We start from the raw sequence: 21083 nt of genomic DNA on the forward strand, positions 1-21083 counted from the left end.
GTCCCGTGTTCCGTGCAAACCCTCTCTCAGACTTGCATTCAGCTTCAGGTGGATTGCTCCGGCTAAAGTTTCAGAGGCAGCCCAAGCAATCGCTGTTCACCGACACCCAACCATCAGCGAACGATGCCGGGGAGACGAAGTCGAAACAGGGATAAAAGAATTCACAACAATGCAGGGAATGTACAGGCCAACAGGCCTAAAGCGAACATTTCTTCATTTACTCATTTCCAAAGACCAAAATCTACAGGCCTAAAACCAACATTTCTTCAACTGATGAGTTCCCTATACATCCACATATGTAGTTTTCTCAGTTCCAAAATCTACAGGTCTACAGCCAATATTTCTTCAATTGATGAGTTCCATACATCCACATGCCTGAAAACATCAGCAGCTAAGTTGCATTACTATACAGCTCATGGTTTTCTTTTCCACGGGGCTCTGATCAAAAGCATGGTGTCTACACAAAACTGTATGCACCCCAAAGAAAACCAGGTTCCTTAAGTTTTTACATGATGTTAGCATACTCTTGATCCTCTTCTCATAAGAGTCTTTGTGCTCGCATCAAGCTTGCTCTATCACTATCAATGGATCCAGTGTCAGTGGATGTTCACGCACAAATGCACTTATGTACACTTGTTCTCTTCCTCCTCTCTGGTCAACTATCACCGCTCAAAAGTTAGTGGTCACTTCTTTTGCCGCTCTTGTTCTTCAAGCTTATTCCTAAGGCCTTTTAATGCATGTACCACTTTTGGATTCAGCTTGTGCTGCAAAAGTTTTCCTTGCAATGAAGTTGACCTGTCAATTTTAAGATCAAGTAGCTCGTGTCAGGACATTTCAAAAGTAAAAAGAATTCGCAAACCAAATTTAGTGCTGTTGCTTTAGTGGTTTAACAATCAGGTACATGAAGTTCTCTTTTTGATGCCCAAAGCAAATTTTCTTGAAAAAAGAAGATATACTCCACTAGTAAAGATGTAACTTAGACCTGGTTTCCTTCAGCTCTAGATCAAGTTCCTTTTCTGATTCTTTTATCTGCAGAGCCACAAGAAAGTATTACGTTATACAATCTTTGTTTGAGAAATTAATATCCATGAAATGCAAAGTATTCAGAAGTAACCTCTTTGACCAATCTTTTAGAGCTCCAGATAAGAGCACCCTACAAAATATAAATATGTGAATATCAGGTGAAAATGAAAGTACCAACTAAAATCGTCTTGTATGCTGGAAGTATAAACTTTCAACTGATTTCCGTGATTAATGCTGTTCTGGTTGATAATTTTGTCACAAATGTGAATACAGCTACCCTATTTCCCATATTCAAATCATCTCGCCTTAGCCCCTTCCAGGCTATCACTGGTTTTGGATTAATACAATCAGACCTCATGTGTTCCAGGAAGAGAACTAATGACATTTTGGTGGTTATGTACTAAAATGTGCAATATGCTTCTATGACACTTCGATAAGAAATGTGGCGGAACATAATAAACAAAGTACAAGAGTAGGCACAGAAACTAGTGCATCAAAGGTCTAGTGGTTGGTGCCTGGTAGAGATAAAGCAGCTTATCTGGAAAGGAAGAGCACATACTTCTCCATGAGCTAATTGTTGCTCCAATGCATCGGATGTTACTACCCATACTTTCGGGCAACCATCTGCCACCAAAGCTTCAACCTGCATAGGTGGAAGAACCAGCAAGTAAGATTATGTTATTGTATTTGCTCATGTTCTGCATGAACTTTTGGTGCCAAAACTAATACACTCACAAAACTACGCCTCTCGATGATATGGAAATAACATGCATTACTTCAGGCCAGCAAAATCTAGTAACTGTTCTTTTCTGACCCCCTTTTGAAGAATGCCTAAAGATTCAAACAGTTGGGTATTACACGGCTAGGATGAAGATTTACCACTGCGACCTCCCTGCAAGCTGGAACTGGCTCAAATAATTCCAATATTTTTACTTCGAGTCATGCATGCCTCATACATTAGCGATTTTTTTGCCTTAATTTTGAACTGGTGAGTACCACCATAATTCTAAACAAGGAACTCTAGGCAATGCTACTGATGTGCAATTCCAAAATGTACCTCCTTCTCAATCCAAGAATCAGCAGATAAGTCGGCGGAATATACAACATCAACCCTGTTCGATGACAAAATTTTTGTTTGTTAGGTTTTCCCTAACAGCCGCCTACGAAAACCTGATGAAAATATTAAACTTCCATTTGTTTATCTGTCAGATCTTCTTGCATGGCATCAATATCTAGTGAAAAAAAAATCTAGCACCAAAAGTCAATTTACAATAGTATCTTACCCTTTATATGTTTCCTTATGTGTAGAAAGCCCCGAACTGGCAGCATCAAATACCACAACAACTTTTACCTCTGCAAGTGTCATTGTGAGAAATGGTATAAAATACCCAGTGCAAAAGTTTGCATGGCTATCGAGAAAACTAAATTTCTGAGCAAAATCGAGGGGAAATGGTATCACACCTGATAGGTAAAAAAACATGATCGAATTATGCTCCACCCTTGCCTAGCTACATTCATTATAAGGTGTAACTAAATTCACGTAAATTGTAGTATACCAAGTAGTAATACTGCATACCAGCTTTGTGTTTTTGCTTATGTAGGCAGCGGAACTAGGACCCTTTTTCTATCAAGAAATCGTAACTGAGGTATTTTTAATTATTATAACAGATTTAATGCGCTGGTGCAGACCTCTTACTGCACTGAAAGATACCAGCTCATCAATTAGCATTTGTCTAGCAATTTCTTGTCTCCCACTCATGAAATCCTTCTTAAGCTTTCCCCAGTAGCCACATACATTGTAGCCGTCGACAAGAATAACTGGTGAAGCAATTTCCAAACCCTCATTTGTCCTAGATTAAATGAAAGCGCAAAGTCAGCAACTCAGAATGCTCAATTGGAATCATCACTAGGAAAAAAAAAGAAGTCTGGGATATGAAAGGAAGGACAAGCTGACAATTGAAGGGTGGAAGAAGGGTCCTCATAGATGTCTGCGTCATCAGGAAGCACTTCTTTTATTACTTTCTTTTTGCGGTATCTAGTAGCAGGCTGAGGTCCACTTGTTTGCTTCCTTTCATACTCCTGAGAACAAAGGTTTAAATAGTTGTAACAATTAACAAGCATTGTGCTTTAATCTGAAAAAGATGCACCGCACTACAGAGTAGGACTATTGTGAGTCTGCAACATATCTGACTACAAAAGCACTGCATGCATCTGATAATCTGATCCCATGTTGATCTGTAAATGTAAAAGTTAATGAAGATGATGTTGCTCGATGCATTTACAATATGCTCTTCTGATGAATTTCTAGAACGCGCAGCAAAACACTAATTGAACCCCCTAAAGATGGATAGGAAATGACAATGGTGGAAGCTGGTTTTAAAACTGAATGCAGGAAAAGATTACCTTCCAAAATTTTAGAATCCTCAAGCTCTGCTTAACATTAGATGTAATTCTAGGAGGCCGTATCACCTACAAATAACACAAGAGACAGTATGTAATGCAAGGATGCTCCAACTTGGCAACTATACTCCGGATCTGTTACAGATTGCAGAAATCATCCCGCCTCCTAGATTGAAGATAGGAAATCCCATCCTAAAATTCAACGATTTAAGGACTGCTACAATATCATCACATTGACATTTTCCTGGAAGACTTATGACGTTAATATTTGAGGCCCTAAAAAATGACAGAACAGGAGCAAATACAAGTGGCCCTCTATCTTTTTCCTGAAGAACAGAGAAACAAGTTCCTCCTTGATTGAACCCTCGGCGTATTACCACCACGAATTTCCTTTCCTTTTTTTTTAATCTGGCATGTTCCCAGGAAGCAGGAAGTAAAAATCAACCCGCGAAGAGCCCCTGAGTCGATGCAGCAACGATTCGACTCTACATGCCCCGCTGCATTGCTCCACGCCAGATGATCGCCCCAGATTCGATGCTACGAACCCAATTTAAATTCAGGTGGAAGGGGGTTGAGCTGACCTTGTTGGTACCCGCGGAGGCGCCGCCCCTGACGCCCTTGCCCCTGCCGTTGCCCTTGGCCATCGCCACCACGGTGGCGGACGCGGAGTAGGCGGCCGAGCCCACCATCCCCGCCCGCCGCGCACGCTGGTCCCTGCCCGCGACCTCCCTCCGTATCCACCTCTGCCTGGCGGCCCCGGCGGAGCGCGAGCGCGAGCGCGACGACCGACGAGTGGTGGAGACTGAACTGCCTGCAGTTCCCCGCGCAGGGAGAGCGAGCGAGACAGTGAGAGTGGCGGGCGGGTCCTCCAGCGCCACTAGAAACGGGTGGCCGGGAGGGCGTGGCGTGCCCGTCCGTCACTCGTGCACCGAAGGCGTATTGCAAGAAAACCGCCTTCGCCATGGCAGCGCGTACAAGTTGCTCAGGAGTCAGGACGAGGAGACGTTGACTTTCCCCTGTGCATGAATGATAGGTCCTGCCAATTGTTCTATGCGTATTTTGGCTGACCAGTACTTTACATGGGTGTGGCTCTGGTTGAAAGCGTGTCCCGTTGAATTCTTGGACGCTCAACTTCCACTGGTCTGTGATGAACACCTGTTAAATGGTCCCAATCTTCCTTTCCATTACGAATCGCGATTGTATGGCCAACCATTCCAGGTAGAATGAATCATACAACGCCGCGCAAGAGGGCTTTGTTTGGGGTCAACCGGATTATAATTGAAGCGATTAATAATAAGTGCGTCCTGATTGGAACGGTTAGAAAATCATCTTCCCAGCTCAGCATCCAGCGCTGGTGGATCAATGTATGCTCGATAGGAATGTCGCCAAATTGTGCTTTGGTTAAGGAATCTTTATAATTTTGCTAGTGGGGTATTGCTATGTCCACACTCAAATCTCCCCTCATCTTTAGCAGAAGGGCCTTGCTGCGTAACCTTCCTAGTGACAACGCTAGGCGGACTATGAACACCAAAGCATAATTTTTCATGCGAAATCAAGCATTTAGCTCATTTAACACGCTTTGTTTATCTTATTTGTTGGCTCTACTCGGCCATTAAGGTTAATGATTCCAATATTATAACCAAATATGTAACATATACTCTTCTGATTTTATTTTAGCGTTCACCTAGTATTTGGTATCTCATTTGTCATTTTATCCAAATTGTCTTATACCATTTAATGTTGTTCGAATTAATAGTAGGATTTTTTTTACCCGTGCACCTCAGGAATAAGAAAATAGACATTATTAAAGCATATGCTTTAGTGTTGCATAACAAAATCAGGTGTAGAAATGTTCGTTCAAAACAGAATCAGCAGTAGAAATGAACCAAAATGAGAGGTGCAGGCACGGTGTAACCGTACCATTTCTCTCAGACGCACACGCACTTCTTCTCGCCCCGTCTTCCCTTCCAGAGCTAAAAACCACAGCCAGCTGCTGGCAAGCAAGCCGCCAAAGAAAGAAGACGCAGCCCAGGCGGGAGGAGCCCGAGGAGAAAACAACAGCGAGGCAGGCGAAGCTTCCGAGGGAGCTGTAGGCAGCCAGCCAGTTGGCGCGCGCGCAAGCGCAACCAAGTCGAGGAGCAGGGGACAAGGGGGAAGAAGCGCGCGGGAGGTTCCGATCGATCGGCCGGCGATGTCGGGGCGGCGGCCGGCGACGTGGGAGCAGGCCGGGGACGAGTACGACTACCTGTTCAAGGTGGTGCTGATCGGGGACTCGGGCGTGGGCAAGTCCAACCTCCTCTGCCGCTTCACCCGCAACACCTTCTCCCTCGACTCCAAGTCCACCATCGGCGTCGAGTTCGCCACCCGCACCATCCAGGTACGGCCTCGCAGACTCCATCCCCGCTCCCCGCCAGCTCTTGCAGTTGCAGCCATGATCGCCGGCTTTCCGCCTCTTCCCGCTCCGCGGCCGTCACTCCAATCGAACGCGCACACGCATATGCACACGGCCTTGCCCTTGACCTCCGCCGCCTGCTCTGCTTGATGCCTTTGGTGGTTGCCTTCTGCTTCTGGATGGACGCTTGGAACCGGCGCCGCTGCTTTGCCCCACTTGTCGCCCAGATTTCCTCTGATCCAAACGGGGCTTTGACCAGTTTGGGAAATCCGATCAAGCTTGATTTCGAGCTGAATTGGATCTATGGAAGTGCAACGGGATACGATTTATATGAACCGGAGGATTTTGCTCTGTTTTGATTTTGCCTCTGATCATGGAACGGGATGGCTTTGACCACACCTTGTTATGCAGTGGAAAGATGTTCCACGTGCACAAATAGCCACATGTCACTGACCTAGTGATGCCTCGATGCTGAGCTAGTGTCACCTGTATGGATTGACCATGTGAACTGAATCCTTAAAACTCCCCAAAATTGTCACATGATCAGACAGGGTCTCAGTTCCATTTGAAGTTCAGTAGCATTTGAACCACGAAAATCCAACACTGAAAGGAAGCAGACATTTTTCAGTACAAGACTGCCCACCTAAGCCGCCCCTGAACTTTCCTGAAGCTGCAGTGACAGTGCACTTACTCAGCTTGCATAGTTACCGGGCCATCTCAGTCGCTCCTAGCATCATAGCTGTATCCATTAGTAGATACCGGGGTGGATCACTGGACAGTTCAGTAGCTGTTGTGTTTCTCATCACAACCTGATAGCCACTCACTACATTGCTCCTTCCTTTGGTGTACAATTCATCAGGTGGAAGGCAAGACGATCAAAGCGCAGATCTGGGACACGGCCGGGCAGGAGCGCTACCGGGCGATCACGAGCGCCTACTACCGCGGCGCGGTGGGCGCGCTCCTGGTCTACGACGTGACCAAGGCCGCGACCTTCGAGAACGTGAAGCGGTGGCTCAAGGAGCTCCGCGACCACGCCGACGCCAACACCGCCGTCATGCTCATCGGCAACAAGACCGACCTCGCGCACCTCCGCGCCGTCGCGCGGGAGGGCGCGGCCGCGTTCGCCGAGCGGGAAGGCCTCTCGTTCATCGAGACCTCGGCGCTGGACGCCACCAACGTCGACACGGCGTTCGAGACGGTGCTCACGGAGATCCACAGGACCGTCAGCAAGAAGGCGCTGGCGTCCGACGAGGCCGCGTCGAGTGCTAGCTCCGTCGGGGAGGGGCAGTCGATTCAGGTGTCGGCCGGCGACTCCGGCGGTCTCACGACAAGATGCTGCGCTTTCTAGCCATGATGGCTTGGTAGCGATCATCAACAATTTCTCGTCTGTTTGTAGTTGCTAAAAGATTTGATGTTCCACGGAGGAAGTGAAAAGAAAAAAAAACAATGGATTGGAGTCATAAGGAATGAATCTCGTTGTGTGCATATATATGAGTTGGATATCTACGGCAACTTTAGCGGTCTACCTTATGCACAGGGCCGTCCGGGGAACCTGACAGGCCCTGTGCCATGGATAAAATTACAACCCAATGAAACATTCGTTAAGTAAATGATACTTATATATTCTTTTAAGAAAAATTCGTAAGTTTGGTTGTATGGTAGCAGAATATTTAGGGGGCGCGAGCAAGCGCATATTGTCATGCATGTATTCCAAAAAGCTTCATTCCGCTTTGCACTCTAAGCATCACACACAGTGTTGTGTCAATATCTGATAAGATATAAGAATTCTATGGCTAAATCTTACACTAAATTGTAGAATGACAAACATAATGATAAAATCGATAAGAGGAAAGCTACAATTACCCTAGTGCAAAAAGAAGAACATGCACGAGATAATCAGTTCGATCCTCTTGTACTAGCCAGCGCATAGGGACATATGTGTGTTGCAATGCACTAACAGGGCATAAGGTCTGGTCGTTTACATGGATCGAGAAGCCGATCGACACATCTACCACGACCATTGTCCATTGATCATCTCCTCGACAAAAACACACACACGCACACAACAAAACCAGGTGATTAGACTATCAGATCACTACAGTGTGCAGAATTCAGTACTGGTCGTTACTTTTCATCCCCTCACGATAATCTATCTCATTTGGGTGTGCCAAATGCCAGCACCAGCCAGCCTGCCAGTGCAAATAGGCGATCGCTCTGCTCCGAGCGGAGGAAGGCGTGGGGTGGCAGTGCGCGTGGCGTCCCGTCCAAGCCATTTACGCCCTCCCCCTCCCTCTGTCTCTCGTCTCAGCTCTGCCCTTCTCCCTCTCTCTCCTCTATGGCGATGCCGATCACGTGATTTTCCCTGCCTCTTTGATTCAAAACCACTGTTTGATTTAGCTAGTTTTTCCCCTGCTTTTCATTGCGCGAGATCCTGAATCAGATCTCCCCCACTGCTCTGCTACTTTTCTTTATTGCTCTCCATTTTCATTTAGAGAATGAATCAATTACTGCTCTCCATTTTCATTTAGAGAATGAATCAACTCCTGTTTGTTGTTCTTGTTACAGGCGTCGAGTACTCGACGATGCATCGGAGGAGCTCGGTGCTGGCGACATGCGCTCGAGGCGTGTCAAGAGCGACACATACAACTTGTTGAACATGTTCCACCATGTGGTGCGGCGGCGGTACCAATCACTCGCTTAAAAATCTTTTAAACCTTTCCGCCGCTTAAGCTCCCGAAGCTCACCTCCCGATTTTCCGCCGTTCCGACATCGCACAGTCTCTTCCTCTTTTTCCGCGGAGCCGCCCGTCCCTTTTCCTTTTCCACTGGTCCTGCCGTCCCGTTGCATCACCATCGTGTCGCGGTCGGCCACGTGCGCCTGCCCGGCCGCGATCGTCGGTGCCGCGCGCGTGTCTCTTCTTTTCTTTTCTCATATTTTGTTTAAATACATTTTATTTCTCTCTTCTAACTTTTTTCCCAGACTTTTTTTGCGCTGGCTTCCTCTTTCTTTTTCTCCCCTGTGCTGCCTGCTGCCTGCTCGAGCTGTAGCCCGCTCCTTGCACGCACGCGCGGGCCAGCGCACGACCCGCCGCTGCCCCCGTTGCTGGCCGTGCACGCGCGCTCGCATCACGCCGCCCGCGTCACGCCACGGCCGTCGCGGCCGCTGCTACTTGCTGTGCCGCTGCGTGCTTGCTGCCCGTGCACGCCAAGCCGGCATGCGGCCCGCTGCTGCACCGGCGCGTCTCCGTCCCGTCCCCTCGCCCTCGCAGCTTGCGCCTTGTCCCCAAGCATCCCGGCCGCCACTAATGGCGAGGTTCCTGTACTACCCGTGACCCTCCCATGCCGGCCATCTCCCCTCTTCCTCTCGGCTTATAAATCGGATCACAAGCCGCCCCTCACTCCGCCCACACCGCCCCAGCACCTCCCCTCCTCTACCTCGCGCTGCATCTCGCCGCTCACCATTGCCAGCCACCACCCATCCCCGTGGACAGCCCTCCGTAGACCGTCTCCGCACGAGGTGATAGTCGGAATCGGACCCCCTCGGCCTCCTCTCCGTTTTTCCCTCCTCCCCGGGCGTTGCCATGCACCAGGGAACCGGCGCCCATGACCTGGCTACCCCCCCATTCTACCGTTCCCCTCCCCCTCCTGTTCTATCTCGAGGAAGAAGAAAGGCAGACTTGTGCATAACCCCCTCCACTTTTCCTCCTTATGCAGTCCGCAACCCTCCACCTCCCTCTCCCAAATATTTAACCAGAACTCCTTCTATCTCTTTATTTTATTACAAATAGGTCCTCGTCCTTTTAAACTACTTCCTAAATGACCTTTAACTCATCAGTTCATGCAACATTTTGTTCCGAATCGATTCCAAACTCCACCACGCATCAAATATTTTCTCCAAGTCTCAGGATCCACATCCAACAAATATTAGCTCGTCGGTGAACTTTGTTTTTATTGTGTGATTGTTTATGTGTCGTAGCCGACGTGTGACCGAGGAGGAGCAGAACCGCGAGCCGGAGCCTGAAGACCCGTACCTCGAGGAGGAGCTTCCGGAAGGCTTTGAGGACAGCAAGTCCAATCCCATCCTTTGATGCATATTTATCCCAGTTTTATAAACACAACCTATTGGCCTGTTTTATAAAATGTATTGTCTTATTGTAAGACATGGTTGGATAGCCACCCCTTGATTGCTATGACTATTCCATAGATTTGCTCTGTTGGACGTTAACTACAGTTAGAGATGCTTAGAACCTTTTATTCTCTTTATTATATTTTAACCATGATCACATCGCGTTTTATCGAAAATAAAGGTGTGAGTGTTTTAAAAGATAAAACGGGATTTCGGGAAAATAAAAGAAAGATATAACTTGACGAGATGGATGGTGTTTCCTATGTGAAATGCCACTGGTGAGCTTGTACCTTTGTGGTTGAGCATGGTTGGGAGATGTCCGTCTTGTCAATGTAAGGATGAACTGAGGTGTCATCTTGCCTAACCCACTTATCGTACAACCACTCGACCGTTGTGTGGGCAACGGCTTAGCATAAACCCCACTAGTTGTTCTGCTAACAAAAGGAGAGCTCGTGAGCAATGGGAGATCATGGAGAAGGAATACGATCTGTGTGAGTTATGTCCCGGTTATGACTTTGTTGATAGGTCATTAACCCCATGGTTGCTTCCGTATTGGCTAGTTAGATTCAGCTAAGGTGGGTAATGGCTTTGTTAGGATCCGCAGCGACACTAAGGTGTTCGTAGTGCGGTACCCTACTTGTGGTAAAGTGTACAACCTCTACAGAGTGTAAAATCCGTGTCCATGGTATTGGACGAGTTACGGCCTGGTCACTTCAATAGATATTTTAGGATGCTTGGTTTTGTGGCGTGAGTTGTTTTGAAAGTATCCGGTGGTTATGCCATGAGCTACTGTGGATGTGGAGTCTGGTAGCATTAAAACTTGGATCCTTTATGTAGGATCAAACCCACTTATTATTCGATCACTACAGAAATATTTTGAGAGAACTCTTTTATTAAATGAACTCTTGCATGTGTAAAATCTCGCTTTATCGCAAACGAACTCTAGCCTTATCCTTGATATATCCTATGCATGATCTTTATTATTCCCCTCCGTGGGTGTGGTTGGACTTGTTGAGTATGTATGTACTCACTCTTGCCTAGTTTTTACAGAGGAGGATCCGAACTTCGTTCCTGAAGACGTCGAGTAGGTCGCCATCCTGTAGCTAACCTTGCCTGTGGTTCAGGGTCTCCACAGGAAGCTTACCATGGCGCAAGACTCTGATGTTATCTTAAATTTCGTTGGCACTTTAGTTTGGCTTGTAGTTCTTATGTTGTCCCTCTTGATAGTGGCGCTTCAGTGCCCGCTTCCTCGACGGTTTGTACGGTAATGAACCATCTGATGTAATAAATGTGTTATCAGCCTTTTGAGACTGATATTTATATCACATTTAGTCACCTCTGATGAGGGGACACTTCACGGTAGCTGCTCCCATCCTCTCCGCCTCGATCACATCCTTTGTACCGACCCTGACCCCAGCAGCACCCGCACCTGCAGCGCTGGTTCCATTCAACTTCTCCGCACTTGGCGTCGTCGCCAGTGGGCATTGTAACCCCTCGTGTGGTGCCTACCTCGGACGAGGAGTACGTGGGCTTTGCTCCATCCTTAAGTTAGTCTATTCCTATGTCTAAAGTTGAGGATATTTTTTCATCCTACTCATGTTGATGTATGTGGTAGTAATGTACTTAGGGTCTGATCGGTTGGGTTCCAAAATTTGTCCTACCAAAATTAGAGCAGACTAAAATATAGGTATGCAAAATTTGGACAAAAAATTTAAGGTATTACTTGGTTGGGTGTACTAATTTTAATTGTAGAATTTTTATGTGGCAGAATTTTGAGCCAATCCAAGTAGGTTCGTAGTAATGTGTTTGTTTATATGTATTTGCAAATTGGCATCGGTCAGATTTGAGATGTGACTAGTCCCTCCAATGCGATGAATGAATTAGTCAGTATATGCTTAGTGTTGAGAAATCGATGCTTCCAAACCTTCAAACTATCTTTCAAAAAGCAGTATCAAAATAATATGCCACTACTTTTTTGATCCTATACCCACGCTACACCGAGTAGACCTTCATCTAGACACCAACACAAGAGATCAACTCTCTACAAGAAAAAATAAACCTTTTCAATATAACTTGATAAAATACAGTACTTTTATTACTTTTGTATTGCTACCCTACCATAATATAACTACACTACATGGATATCATGCTATCTCCTACTCGAGACTCTTATGCTAGTGTATGGCAAGAGAGGAAAGGAGAGGGCCACTATTTATATTTATATATGCTCATGGTTGTTTGGAGTTGCCACGTGGCAACTTCCACACTCTTCTTCATAAAATATCTAATTCTAGCATTTTTTCTTATCTTATCCAATTATACAAAATATATATGTTTAGAGGATTCATATCTTGCCATGAAGTATTCTCAATTCTTTTAGAACCTTCTTAAGTATACATTGTTATTCTCAACATCTAGTATTGCTCTTTTGCGTGTTTCTCTTTACGTTGTGTTCCATTATATTGCTTGTCGTTGATCTCCTTTACTGGCTCAAGAGCATTAATGCATGGATGTCGAGTTACTTAGTCCCCTAGCAGTACTGGATTGGGTGCAGTGAGATCGTGGTGGGGTTCCCGACGTGGGTGCACCTAAGCTTTATTTGTAATGCTAAGACACGGGCATCCGGACTCGGTGAAAATATCAGACGCCTTGCTGGCTCTGGAAGAGCGTGTGGCACCTTTTTCTCCACATCCTAAAAGCCACCCGCTAAACAATTATTTCGACTGCTCATCTCGCTCTTGCTGCTCCTGCCATCCCCTCCTCGTCATCCATCCAGAGCACGCTGCCTCCTTTTCTAGCACCCCGCCTGCCCCTGCACCTGCTCCCCACGCGCTCCTCGATGGGACGGCCCCGACCGGCGAGAAGGGCGGCGGTGAAGGCCACCGGTGACCCCATCACGATGCGGAGAAGCAGGGGTGCGCCCAGCGCACGCGCCGCGACCGCGCGGCGCTCCTGCTCCTCACCAGCCCGCGCGCCCCTGCTCCTCACCAGCCGCGCGGCGCTCGCGCTCCCCTCTGATGGCAAGCCGCTCCGGCGAGAAGGGTGGCGACGGCTCGAGCAAGGTGGAGGAGAAGGGAGCACCCTCACGCACACACGCTCAACATGCACGGCTCTCCTCCTCCCTGCGCCGCCTTGAGACGCCCCGGTTGGTGATGTGGCGAGCCCCCCTAGGCTGCGCACGAGACCGGCGGCGAGCTCTGCGTGGGCGGCGGCGCGCGAGGGCACCCACACGAGCTCCGAGGTGGCGGCGTACGAGGCTGGCGGCGAGCTCCGGGCCGGTAGCGTGAGATCCTGGGGCATCGAGGTCCCAATAGTGTTGCAGTAGAGTTTTTTAAATGTTGCAATGGTTGATTCGAGATGTTGAGGTCGAGATTCATGTTGCCATGGGGGTGTCCTTGCGGTTTGATTTTGTCGAGGCAATTTTTTTACATTGCACCTGCATCAATTTGATGTTGCAGTAGCTTTATTTTGATGTTGTATGAGTTTGAATGGATGTTGCACGAAATAGAGCTATAATGTTGCTGCTGAAATTTTACTCTTCGCCTCCAAATATATGTGTTTAAAGTACGTATTTTTTATGTTGCAAGCGTGTATTTTTGATGTCGCAACGAAGCGTCCGATGGATCGGACATCCGAGCGCTAGCAACGCCCAAGCTTTATTTCTTCGTTCACATATGTTCCCAGTCATAAACTGTGTGTCGGTCCGGGAGTTACATCCGTATGTGCATGTATGAAGGAAAAAAACTTTGACTTACATGTAGATTTATCTGGAGATGTACTCTCTCTTTGTTCTAAATGTAATTCATTTAGGATGGAGACACTTGTGATTTTTATCGCTATGTGTTTCAAATAGAGAAAGTTATATATCATGGAAGTTTTTACACGACCAACGTACCGAGCTCGCACGAGTAAGATCAACAATGTGCTGTTAGGGTAAATGTGTTCAACAAGGTACTTCAGACTTCAGAGTATGCTCCAGTTGATCCAAATTCCATTTGGCAAATTCCATTTTGTTCATATTTGAAATAATGTGTATGCTTGTGAAATTATTTCTGTTGAAAATATGTGTTGGAGCAGGTCTGGAAAATAGACGACCCCCACCCCATTGATGGGTGATGGCCTCTATCCTCTCGCCTGAGTTCCCGAAGGAAAAAAAAAAGAGGTTAAGGATCGATCAAAGAACGCCCCCCTCCCTCCAGCCCCTAGGCCGCCGCCGCCGCCGGCCGGCTGGGTGGCGGCAGCCCACGGCTGAACCGAAGCCGTCTAGCTCACCCCCTCCCTCCCTCCCCTTCCTCCTTCCCTCAGCCCTAAACCTAGGTCGTCTTCTCCGTCTTGGTCGCCGTCGGCCGCCGGAGGTCGGATCCGCCTATCCCTCACCGGATCCGAGGACCCCTCACCTGGATCTCCATACGGAGGCACCCCTTCCTCGGGTGCTTGGTGAAAGGATCGATGGACCAAGAGGGGGGGTGAATTGGGCCTTTTTCAATTTCTAAAACAAGGTAAAGCAACCTTAACTTATCCAAAGCTAGAAAGGCACCAATTCACCAACCGGATAACTAAACTACCTACGCAAGCTAGGAAAGATAAAAAGAGGTAAAGCCTAGCAAGGTAGAGTAAAGTAATGATCCCTAAATCAAGCACATGAATAAATTGCATGAAAGATAATGCTTGAATAAATAAAGTGGACAAGAGACAACCGGATTTTTTCCCGTGGTATCGATGTGTTGGCACACACCCCTAATCCACGTTGTGACACTCACAAAGAGTATTGTCACCTCCCAAGTCACCAAGACGAGGGCGCTCACTAAGAGTCTCCGTTCACCATCCCGGTGTGGTGGAGATCAAGCCACGTACAATCTTCTTCTCCGGGCTCCCACAATCCTTGGCAAGCTCCGCGAGAATCACCTCGATCACCAAGATCGCCTAGGTGATGCCAATCACCAAGAGTAACAAGCTAAGGCCTTCACTTGAGCAAGAACCGATCACCAAGAACGGATGCACACAAGCTTCTCTCCACTCAAGTCCTTAATCTTGATTCTTGAATGATTGAATGAACAAGTATGTGAAATGATGAAACTCAATGTGGCTCTTGACTATAGTATGAGTGTTTGGATGTTGCCTGGTGGGGTATATATAGGCAGCTCACACGAATAGAGCCGTTGGAGAAAAAGCTGCCAGAAAACTGCGTAGCGCCGGTTAATCCGACGTACCTCCAATAGTCATCGTCGGTTTAACCGGTGAATGTAAACTACCCCTTCTGAAAACTAGCCGTTACAACTTGGGCAGATTAACCGACGTATCATCGGTTTAACCGGTGAGTGTAGTTGTCCACTGATCAACTGAAAAACCAAGTCTCTGGACAACTGCACCGACGTCCAATTTCAAATATCGTCGGTTTAACCGGTGTATTAATTTGTCCGGACTCTGCTGACCTCGTTTAACCGACGTATATAAAAGTTGAAGCGTCGGTTAAACCGGTGTTAAGGATTTTTCCTGATTTTGCCTTTTCTGACTTGAGTCTTGAATGAAGTCCAAATATTCTTGAGATATAGGTTGAGAACCACTTATTTGAGCTTCTAGAAACCTGAGTGACCATTGTGTGCATCCATTTTTAAATGACCATGTCCATGCTCAAGTTACTTAGCCTAAACCCCTCTTAATAGAGCGATCACTACAAAACTATAAAACCTATACTAACCTAAGTGTCCTTCTCAACCTTATGACACTTAGGACTAGAAAGATCCTTAGTCTTGACATATTATTGAGTTGAATGCCGAGATCGCCTTTTTGAATAATGAAAATTAGAGGCCTCTTTGACATATGACCAAATGAGCGATAATGATCATAAAGCTGCACAAACTCATTAGTCATAATAATGGTTGTCATTAATCACAGAAACATACCTTGAGGGCCTAGATGCTTACACTTGGCCACGAGGGGCTTGCTTGAGGTGCTTGGCCACGGGGGGCTGCCCGCTCCCTCACCGGCGTCGGTGGTTCGGCGCCGCCCTTGCACCAGGCTGCTAGCCGCCCCTGGGACATGCTCCCGGCCTCCTTGGCGACCCCGCTCGCCCACCGGCTGCCGGCGCCTGCTGCCCCTGGGTGCGGGGTCGCCGGGCCCGCTGCTCTGTGCTCTTCGGGCCAGCCAGATGGGGCGCCGTCATCGCCCATGGTGGCTACGGCTTCCCATCTCCTGCTTGATCCGCGCTGAGCTTGCGGCCTCCGGCCCCCTTAGCTGGGGGGGGGGGAGGCGTCGTTCCAAGCTCCACCACTGCCGCCATGGTCTACTGTTGTTACCGGTCGTGGGATGAGCTTCCCCTGTTGTTGCTTCCTTCTACCCTGTTCTGCTTCAGCTTGTTAGATCTGTCGATTTGTGCTTGTTGCTCGTCGACGGCAATGTCCAGCATGGAGATGGGTCTTTGGCAAAAGCCTCGCATGGTTTCGGTTGGTGCTAACAATGGCGACATCTTCGGATGCCGTTGTCCTCTTTGGAGGCATTGTTCGAGTCTGATCCTATTCTTCATGTGAAAACCTTGTCTGATTGTCATGCAGGCAGTGATGGCGCTTTCCGTCGTGTCCTTCCGGGAGACGTCGTCTTGAAGTTCTACATGTGCTGCTGATGCCATAGGGTAGCTGCCACACAAACAGCTATTTGTGTGGCGGTGGTGGAGTTTTTCTTTTCTTTGTTGTGTCTGGGCTGAGGTGGTCGCTTTCTCCGTGTGTTGTTAGCTTGGGTCGCTGTTGTCTACGTGGTAAGATTGTAACTCTACACTTCGGGGATTCTCTCAAAGTTATGTTGCAAAGTTCTCTTTCTCTTAATGAAATACGTGCTAAGGCACATTCGTAAAAAAAATATGTCAGAATATGGTTAATTTTGTTTTATATCTTTTTCTTAAAGAGAAACTGAAAGGATCTTGGTAATGCCTAAGTGGGTGAATAGTCGTATCTGAAAAATTCTTCGCAGCAATTAAATCTATCGGAACTTACGACACTGTGTAGGAAATTCCGATGGACCGAAACTTCCGATACTGGATCGGAACTTCCAACGAAATGAAGTTCTTTTTGCGAAATTCGAAATTCAAAAGTAAACTCGAAATTTCAGAACCTGACTGAATCAAAGGTTGTGCAGTGATACTAGGAACCTTCTGCAAGTGAGCACAATAACTCGAGTACGTAGATTGGCACAAAACAAACTCTAGGTTAACAAGAACTAAATAAATGCAATACGCACAAGACATAAGAGATTTGTTCACCGAAGTTCACTCCCACTAAGGAAGCTACTACTCCGTTGAGAAGCTCACAAAGAGCCGGATCTTCAACTAATACTTTACCTAACTCAATCAACCACAAAACAGGATTGAGTCACTTACTATGAAATCCACAAAGGTTGGGTAATATAAACTTCCCAGGACGCGCGCACACACACGAGAGGACGCTCAACCGGGTGACGCCGAATGGTCATAACAAATACAAATCGATGGATGAAGATGCTTCACGTGCTCTTGAGATGAACGCGGCTGCCTTCTCACTCAAGTACTCAAGCCTCACACCTCAATCTTGCCTCACATAAGTCCTAGCTCGAATCAACTCAAGGAATTTCTCAAATAAAAGATTGGGGAGTGGAGTAGAAGCTTGTGGAGGTATTATTCTCGGGGAAGACCAACAGCAAGTGAGGAGGAGGCTGAGGGGTATAAATAGCCAATCTCCAAAAACTAGCCGTTAGTGTGCTAATTAAGTGATTGTTGGAACTTTCGATCCGGGGTCGGAACTTCTGATCCTATTAAAAATAGCCGGCCGAGGATCCCCTATTGGAATTATCAAGCAACTTCCGGTAGGAGTCGGAACTCCCGACACACATTGAGTTAGTGAGAAAACTAAGTGCAAAAGTCTCTTGGGTAGTTAGTATCTCAATTAAGCACTTTGACATATTCAAGCTATTCATTCGCATCCCTCTTAGTAGTACGATGTTTCCTATACTTAAATTTAAAATAGAAAATAAATAAAGATCTTATTTTGAGCTCCATCACCGTCTATCAACGTCTATCAAATAGTTGGCGTCTTTTCACGCAAATATTTTATTTTATTGAATTTTAACTTGTCCATAGCTTGATAAACATATTAGCTTCTTAATTATGCATGTAATCAACACCAAAATCCATTTAAAAGGCCAAACGCACTTTCAGAAAAATATAGGTTGTATTTGGATGGGTGGCTAAGAGCCTAGCCAGGTTTAGCTAATGCAGATCCGACCTGTTTGGTTGCCTGTAGAGGCCTGCTAGCCTGGTTTACCTAATGCAAAAGAACCCCCTGGCCTGGCTTCGGTAGCACGCGAAAATCGACCTTCTAGCTAAGCCAGGCTTGTACTACCAAGTTGGCGCATCCCCTCGCCTTCCCCCCTCTGTTCCACTTTGCGCCGGAGCTACCAAGCTTGCAAGATCGTCCGCCGGCGTCAAATTGAAGACCCCGCCGGCACACGGAGGAGACTTCGGGGAACTCGAGAGACTTCTGGGAAGGTCGAGGAGGCTCGAGACCCCTCCGCCGTCCACCACAGCAAGGTCGAGGCTTGAGACTCCTGGGACGACGCCGTCGTCGCTGATGGGGGCGCAAGACTGGCCGCGGGCGCCGCCCCTTTCTGATCTCGCCTTCGAAGTTCCATCCTCGATTGGAGGTTTGCGCACGGCATGGATTGGCTGCAAGCACTTCTCCTCCCTCTCTTGTTTATAGCCTTCGATTTCAAATTCAGATACGAGAAATTGGTGATTTGTAGTAGTAGGTAGGATCATAACTGTTTGATTCTTATCTACATCGATGCCTACCAATGCTGGCATCTCTCTCTACATATTTAATAGTTTTAGAAACTTTCAGGTTTTGATGTTCTTGGATACTACCTTTTGTGGCAGAACCACTGAACCAGTGAATTAGAAGCTAGAGGGCTGGCTGAACAGGAATTAAGTACATGCACAGTCGATTCAGTAATTGACCAAACCGGGCTTAATAATCAGAACTGGCACGTACTATGCAGAACAGATAGAAGAGCCGTGGTCAGGTCAGGTGACACATCACAACTTCACAAGTACCAAGCCGGGGCCACGGCTAGCACGTCCGCAGGCCTGCCGGAAGCGGCCAAGGCGTGCCTCCTGGCCGACGTGCGCTATGGCGGGCGGCGCGACCTCGCAGCTGCCCTCCATGCACGCCCGCACCCGTCTCTCTCCTCTTCCACCCTCTGTCCTTATCCCGTCACCTGGCCGCCCGCCGAGCTCCACAAACACAAGTCGCCCTCCCCTCGTCGGCGGGACCCCTCTGTCTCTCAGCTTCCTCTTCCTCCTCGGCTCTTCTTGTCTGATGCCCCTAATCCAAAAACTGCCCAGACAGTCAATTTCAGACAAAAACACGGAGCAGATTGTTTTCGCAGTGTGTGTATAAACAGGGGGAAAGGGGTTGATCGATCAAGAGTCGAGCGCGCGAGCGCAAGACAGGGCAGATTTGTTGAGTAGCGATCGAGGGAGGAAGGGCAGATATGGACCAGGTGCTGAACGCGGTGATGGACCTGGTGGTGCCGCCGGCGAGCATGGTGATGCTGGCGTTCGCGTGGCCGACGCTGTCGTTCCTGCGCGGCGTCGAGTGGGTGCTCAAGACCCTCACCAAGGAGGACATGCTCGGCAAGGTCGTCGTCATCACCGGCGCCTCCTCCGCCATCGGCGAGGTACGTTCCGTTGCAGAGACATGCTCGTGCTCCGCCTCCGCATGCAGCAGAGATTGACAATGAACTAACGCATCCCGCAGCAAATCGCGTACGAGTACGCGAGGCGGAACGCGAACCTGGTGCTGGTGGCGCGGCGGGAGCACCGGCTGTTCGGGATATGCGACAACGCGCGGCTGCTGGGCGCGGGGCAGGTCCTCGTCATCGCCGCCGACGTCGTCAAGGAGGACGACTGCCGGAGGCTCGTCAGCGACACTGTCAGCTACTTCGGCCAGCGTGAGTTTATCAGCGCATTCCCCATTTCCCGTGCAAAACTGAATATCACTCAATTCGAGCCGTCAACCAGAGTATGTTTCTTCTTCTGACAAGAACACACCTGGCAGTGAATCATCTGGTGAACACCGTGAGCTTGGGGCACGATTTCAACTTCGAGGAGGCCGCGGACACCGCCGCTTTCCCTCACCTCATGGTATGAATTGTTTTTCTTTTGTTGGGTGATCTTGATCGACTCCGAAAATGCCAGCAACCAACTAACAATACTAATTGAAATTTGATCTCCTGAGCAGGACATCAACTTCTGGGGAAACGTTTACCCGACTTATGCCGCGCTCCCCTACCTGCGGCGGAGCCAAGGCCGGGTCGTCGTGAACGCGTCCGTCGAGAGCTGGCTGCCCATGCCCAGGATGAGCCTCTACTCGGTGAGAAACGCACTTCTTTTTTCTTCTTCTTTTCAATCTCTGCAACTCTGAATCAGTTTTGCTCGTTGCCATTTGAAATCCACTCTGAACAAGTACCTTGTCGCAGGCGGCGAAAGCCGCGGTGGTGGACTTCTACGAGACGCTCCGGTACGAGGTGAAGGACGACGTGGGCGTGACCGTGGCGACGCACGGCTGGGTCGGCGGCGACGCCGGCGGCGGCAAGTTCACGCTCGAGGAAGGCGCGGCGGAGATGCAGTGGAAGGAGGAGCGGGAGGCGACGCTGTCGGGAGGGCACGTGGAGGCGTACGCGCGGGCGCTGGTGGCCGGCGCCTGCCGCGGCGACGCCTACGTCAAGCGCCCCAGCTGGTACGACGTCTTCCTCGTCTTCCGCGTCTTCGCGCCCGACGTCCTCGCCTGGACCTTCCGCCTGCTGCTGTCCACGGCCGGCCCGAGCGCCGCTACCACGACGACGGCCGCCCGTCGCCCGCCGCCCGCCGCGCTGCCGGCCCCGCCGGTCCGGCCGCTGCTCGAGTACCCACCGGCGGCTCGGAGGACGGCCGCCCAGATGCAGAAGCTGGAATGAGACTGCGGAGCACGAGCTCATGTTTGTGAACGATGCCTTGATCCATGGGAGTAAAAACGCCATTGCATTCGCATGTTTATGTACCAACTATGAACTGATTTAGTTGGGTGTCTCGAATAAATCGCCGGGTTTGTGTGGATTAAGAACTGTGTAAACTTTTGGC

General features: G+C 48.5%; 3 protein-coding genes across 6 annotated transcripts; 2 read left to right on the plus strand and 1 right to left on the minus strand.

Annotated features, from left to right (window-relative positions):
- Window positions 1-181: 181 nt before the first annotated feature.
- Window positions 182-4256, minus strand: LOC112877262 (uncharacterized protein YacP). Of its 2 annotated transcripts, XM_025941506.1 has the most exons (10): window positions 4005-4256; window positions 3427-3492; window positions 2978-3102; window positions 2713-2873; window positions 2307-2376; window positions 2081-2135; window positions 1583-1666; window positions 1115-1153; window positions 983-1029; window positions 198-795 (listed from the first exon to the last, which is right to left on the minus strand). In XM_025941506.1, the coding sequence occupies exons 1-10, from the start codon at window positions 4110-4112 to the stop codon at window positions 684-686; spliced, it is 867 nt and encodes a 288-aa protein (XP_025797291.1). In that variant the 5' UTR covers window positions 4113-4256; the 3' UTR covers window positions 198-683. The 2 variants fall into 2 exon arrangements, with proteins under 2 accessions (XP_025797292.1, XP_025797291.1); XM_025941507.1 differs by lacking the exon at window positions 3427-3492 and having other exon boundaries at window positions 182-795.
- Window positions 4257-5387: 1131 nt separating this feature from the next.
- Window positions 5388-7300, plus strand: LOC112877263 (ras-related protein RABA2a-like). Its single transcript, XM_025941508.1, has 2 exons — window positions 5388-5800; window positions 6675-7300. Exons 1-2 carry the CDS (start codon window positions 5615-5617, stop codon window positions 7161-7163), a joined length of 675 nt encoding a protein of 224 aa, XP_025797293.1. The 5' UTR covers window positions 5388-5614; the 3' UTR covers window positions 7164-7300.
- Window positions 7301-18244: 10944 nt separating this feature from the next.
- On the plus strand, window positions 18245-21063 carry LOC112874315 (11-beta-hydroxysteroid dehydrogenase-like 5). Of its 3 annotated transcripts, none has more exons than XM_025937568.1 (6): window positions 18245-18712; window positions 18840-19642; window positions 19723-19915; window positions 20023-20108; window positions 20206-20337; window positions 20444-21063. In XM_025937568.1, exons 2-6 carry the CDS (start codon window positions 19457-19459, stop codon window positions 20918-20920), a joined length of 1074 nt encoding a protein of 357 aa, XP_025793353.1. In that variant the 5' UTR covers window positions 18245-18712; window positions 18840-19456; the 3' UTR covers window positions 20921-21063. The 3 variants fall into 3 exon arrangements, with proteins under 3 accessions (XP_025793353.1, XP_025793355.1, XP_025793354.1); XM_025937570.1 differs by having other exon boundaries at window positions 18245-18607; XM_025937569.1 differs by lacking the exon at window positions 18245-18712 and having other exon boundaries at window positions 18834-19642.
- The last annotated feature ends 20 nt before the right edge of the window (window positions 21064-21083 follow it).

This window comes from Panicum hallii, chromosome 9 (genome assembly GCF_002211085.1).
Source record: "Panicum hallii strain FIL2 chromosome 9, PHallii_v3.1, whole genome shotgun sequence".
NCBI classification, from domain to species: domain Eukaryota; kingdom Viridiplantae; phylum Streptophyta; class Magnoliopsida; order Poales; family Poaceae; genus Panicum; species Panicum hallii.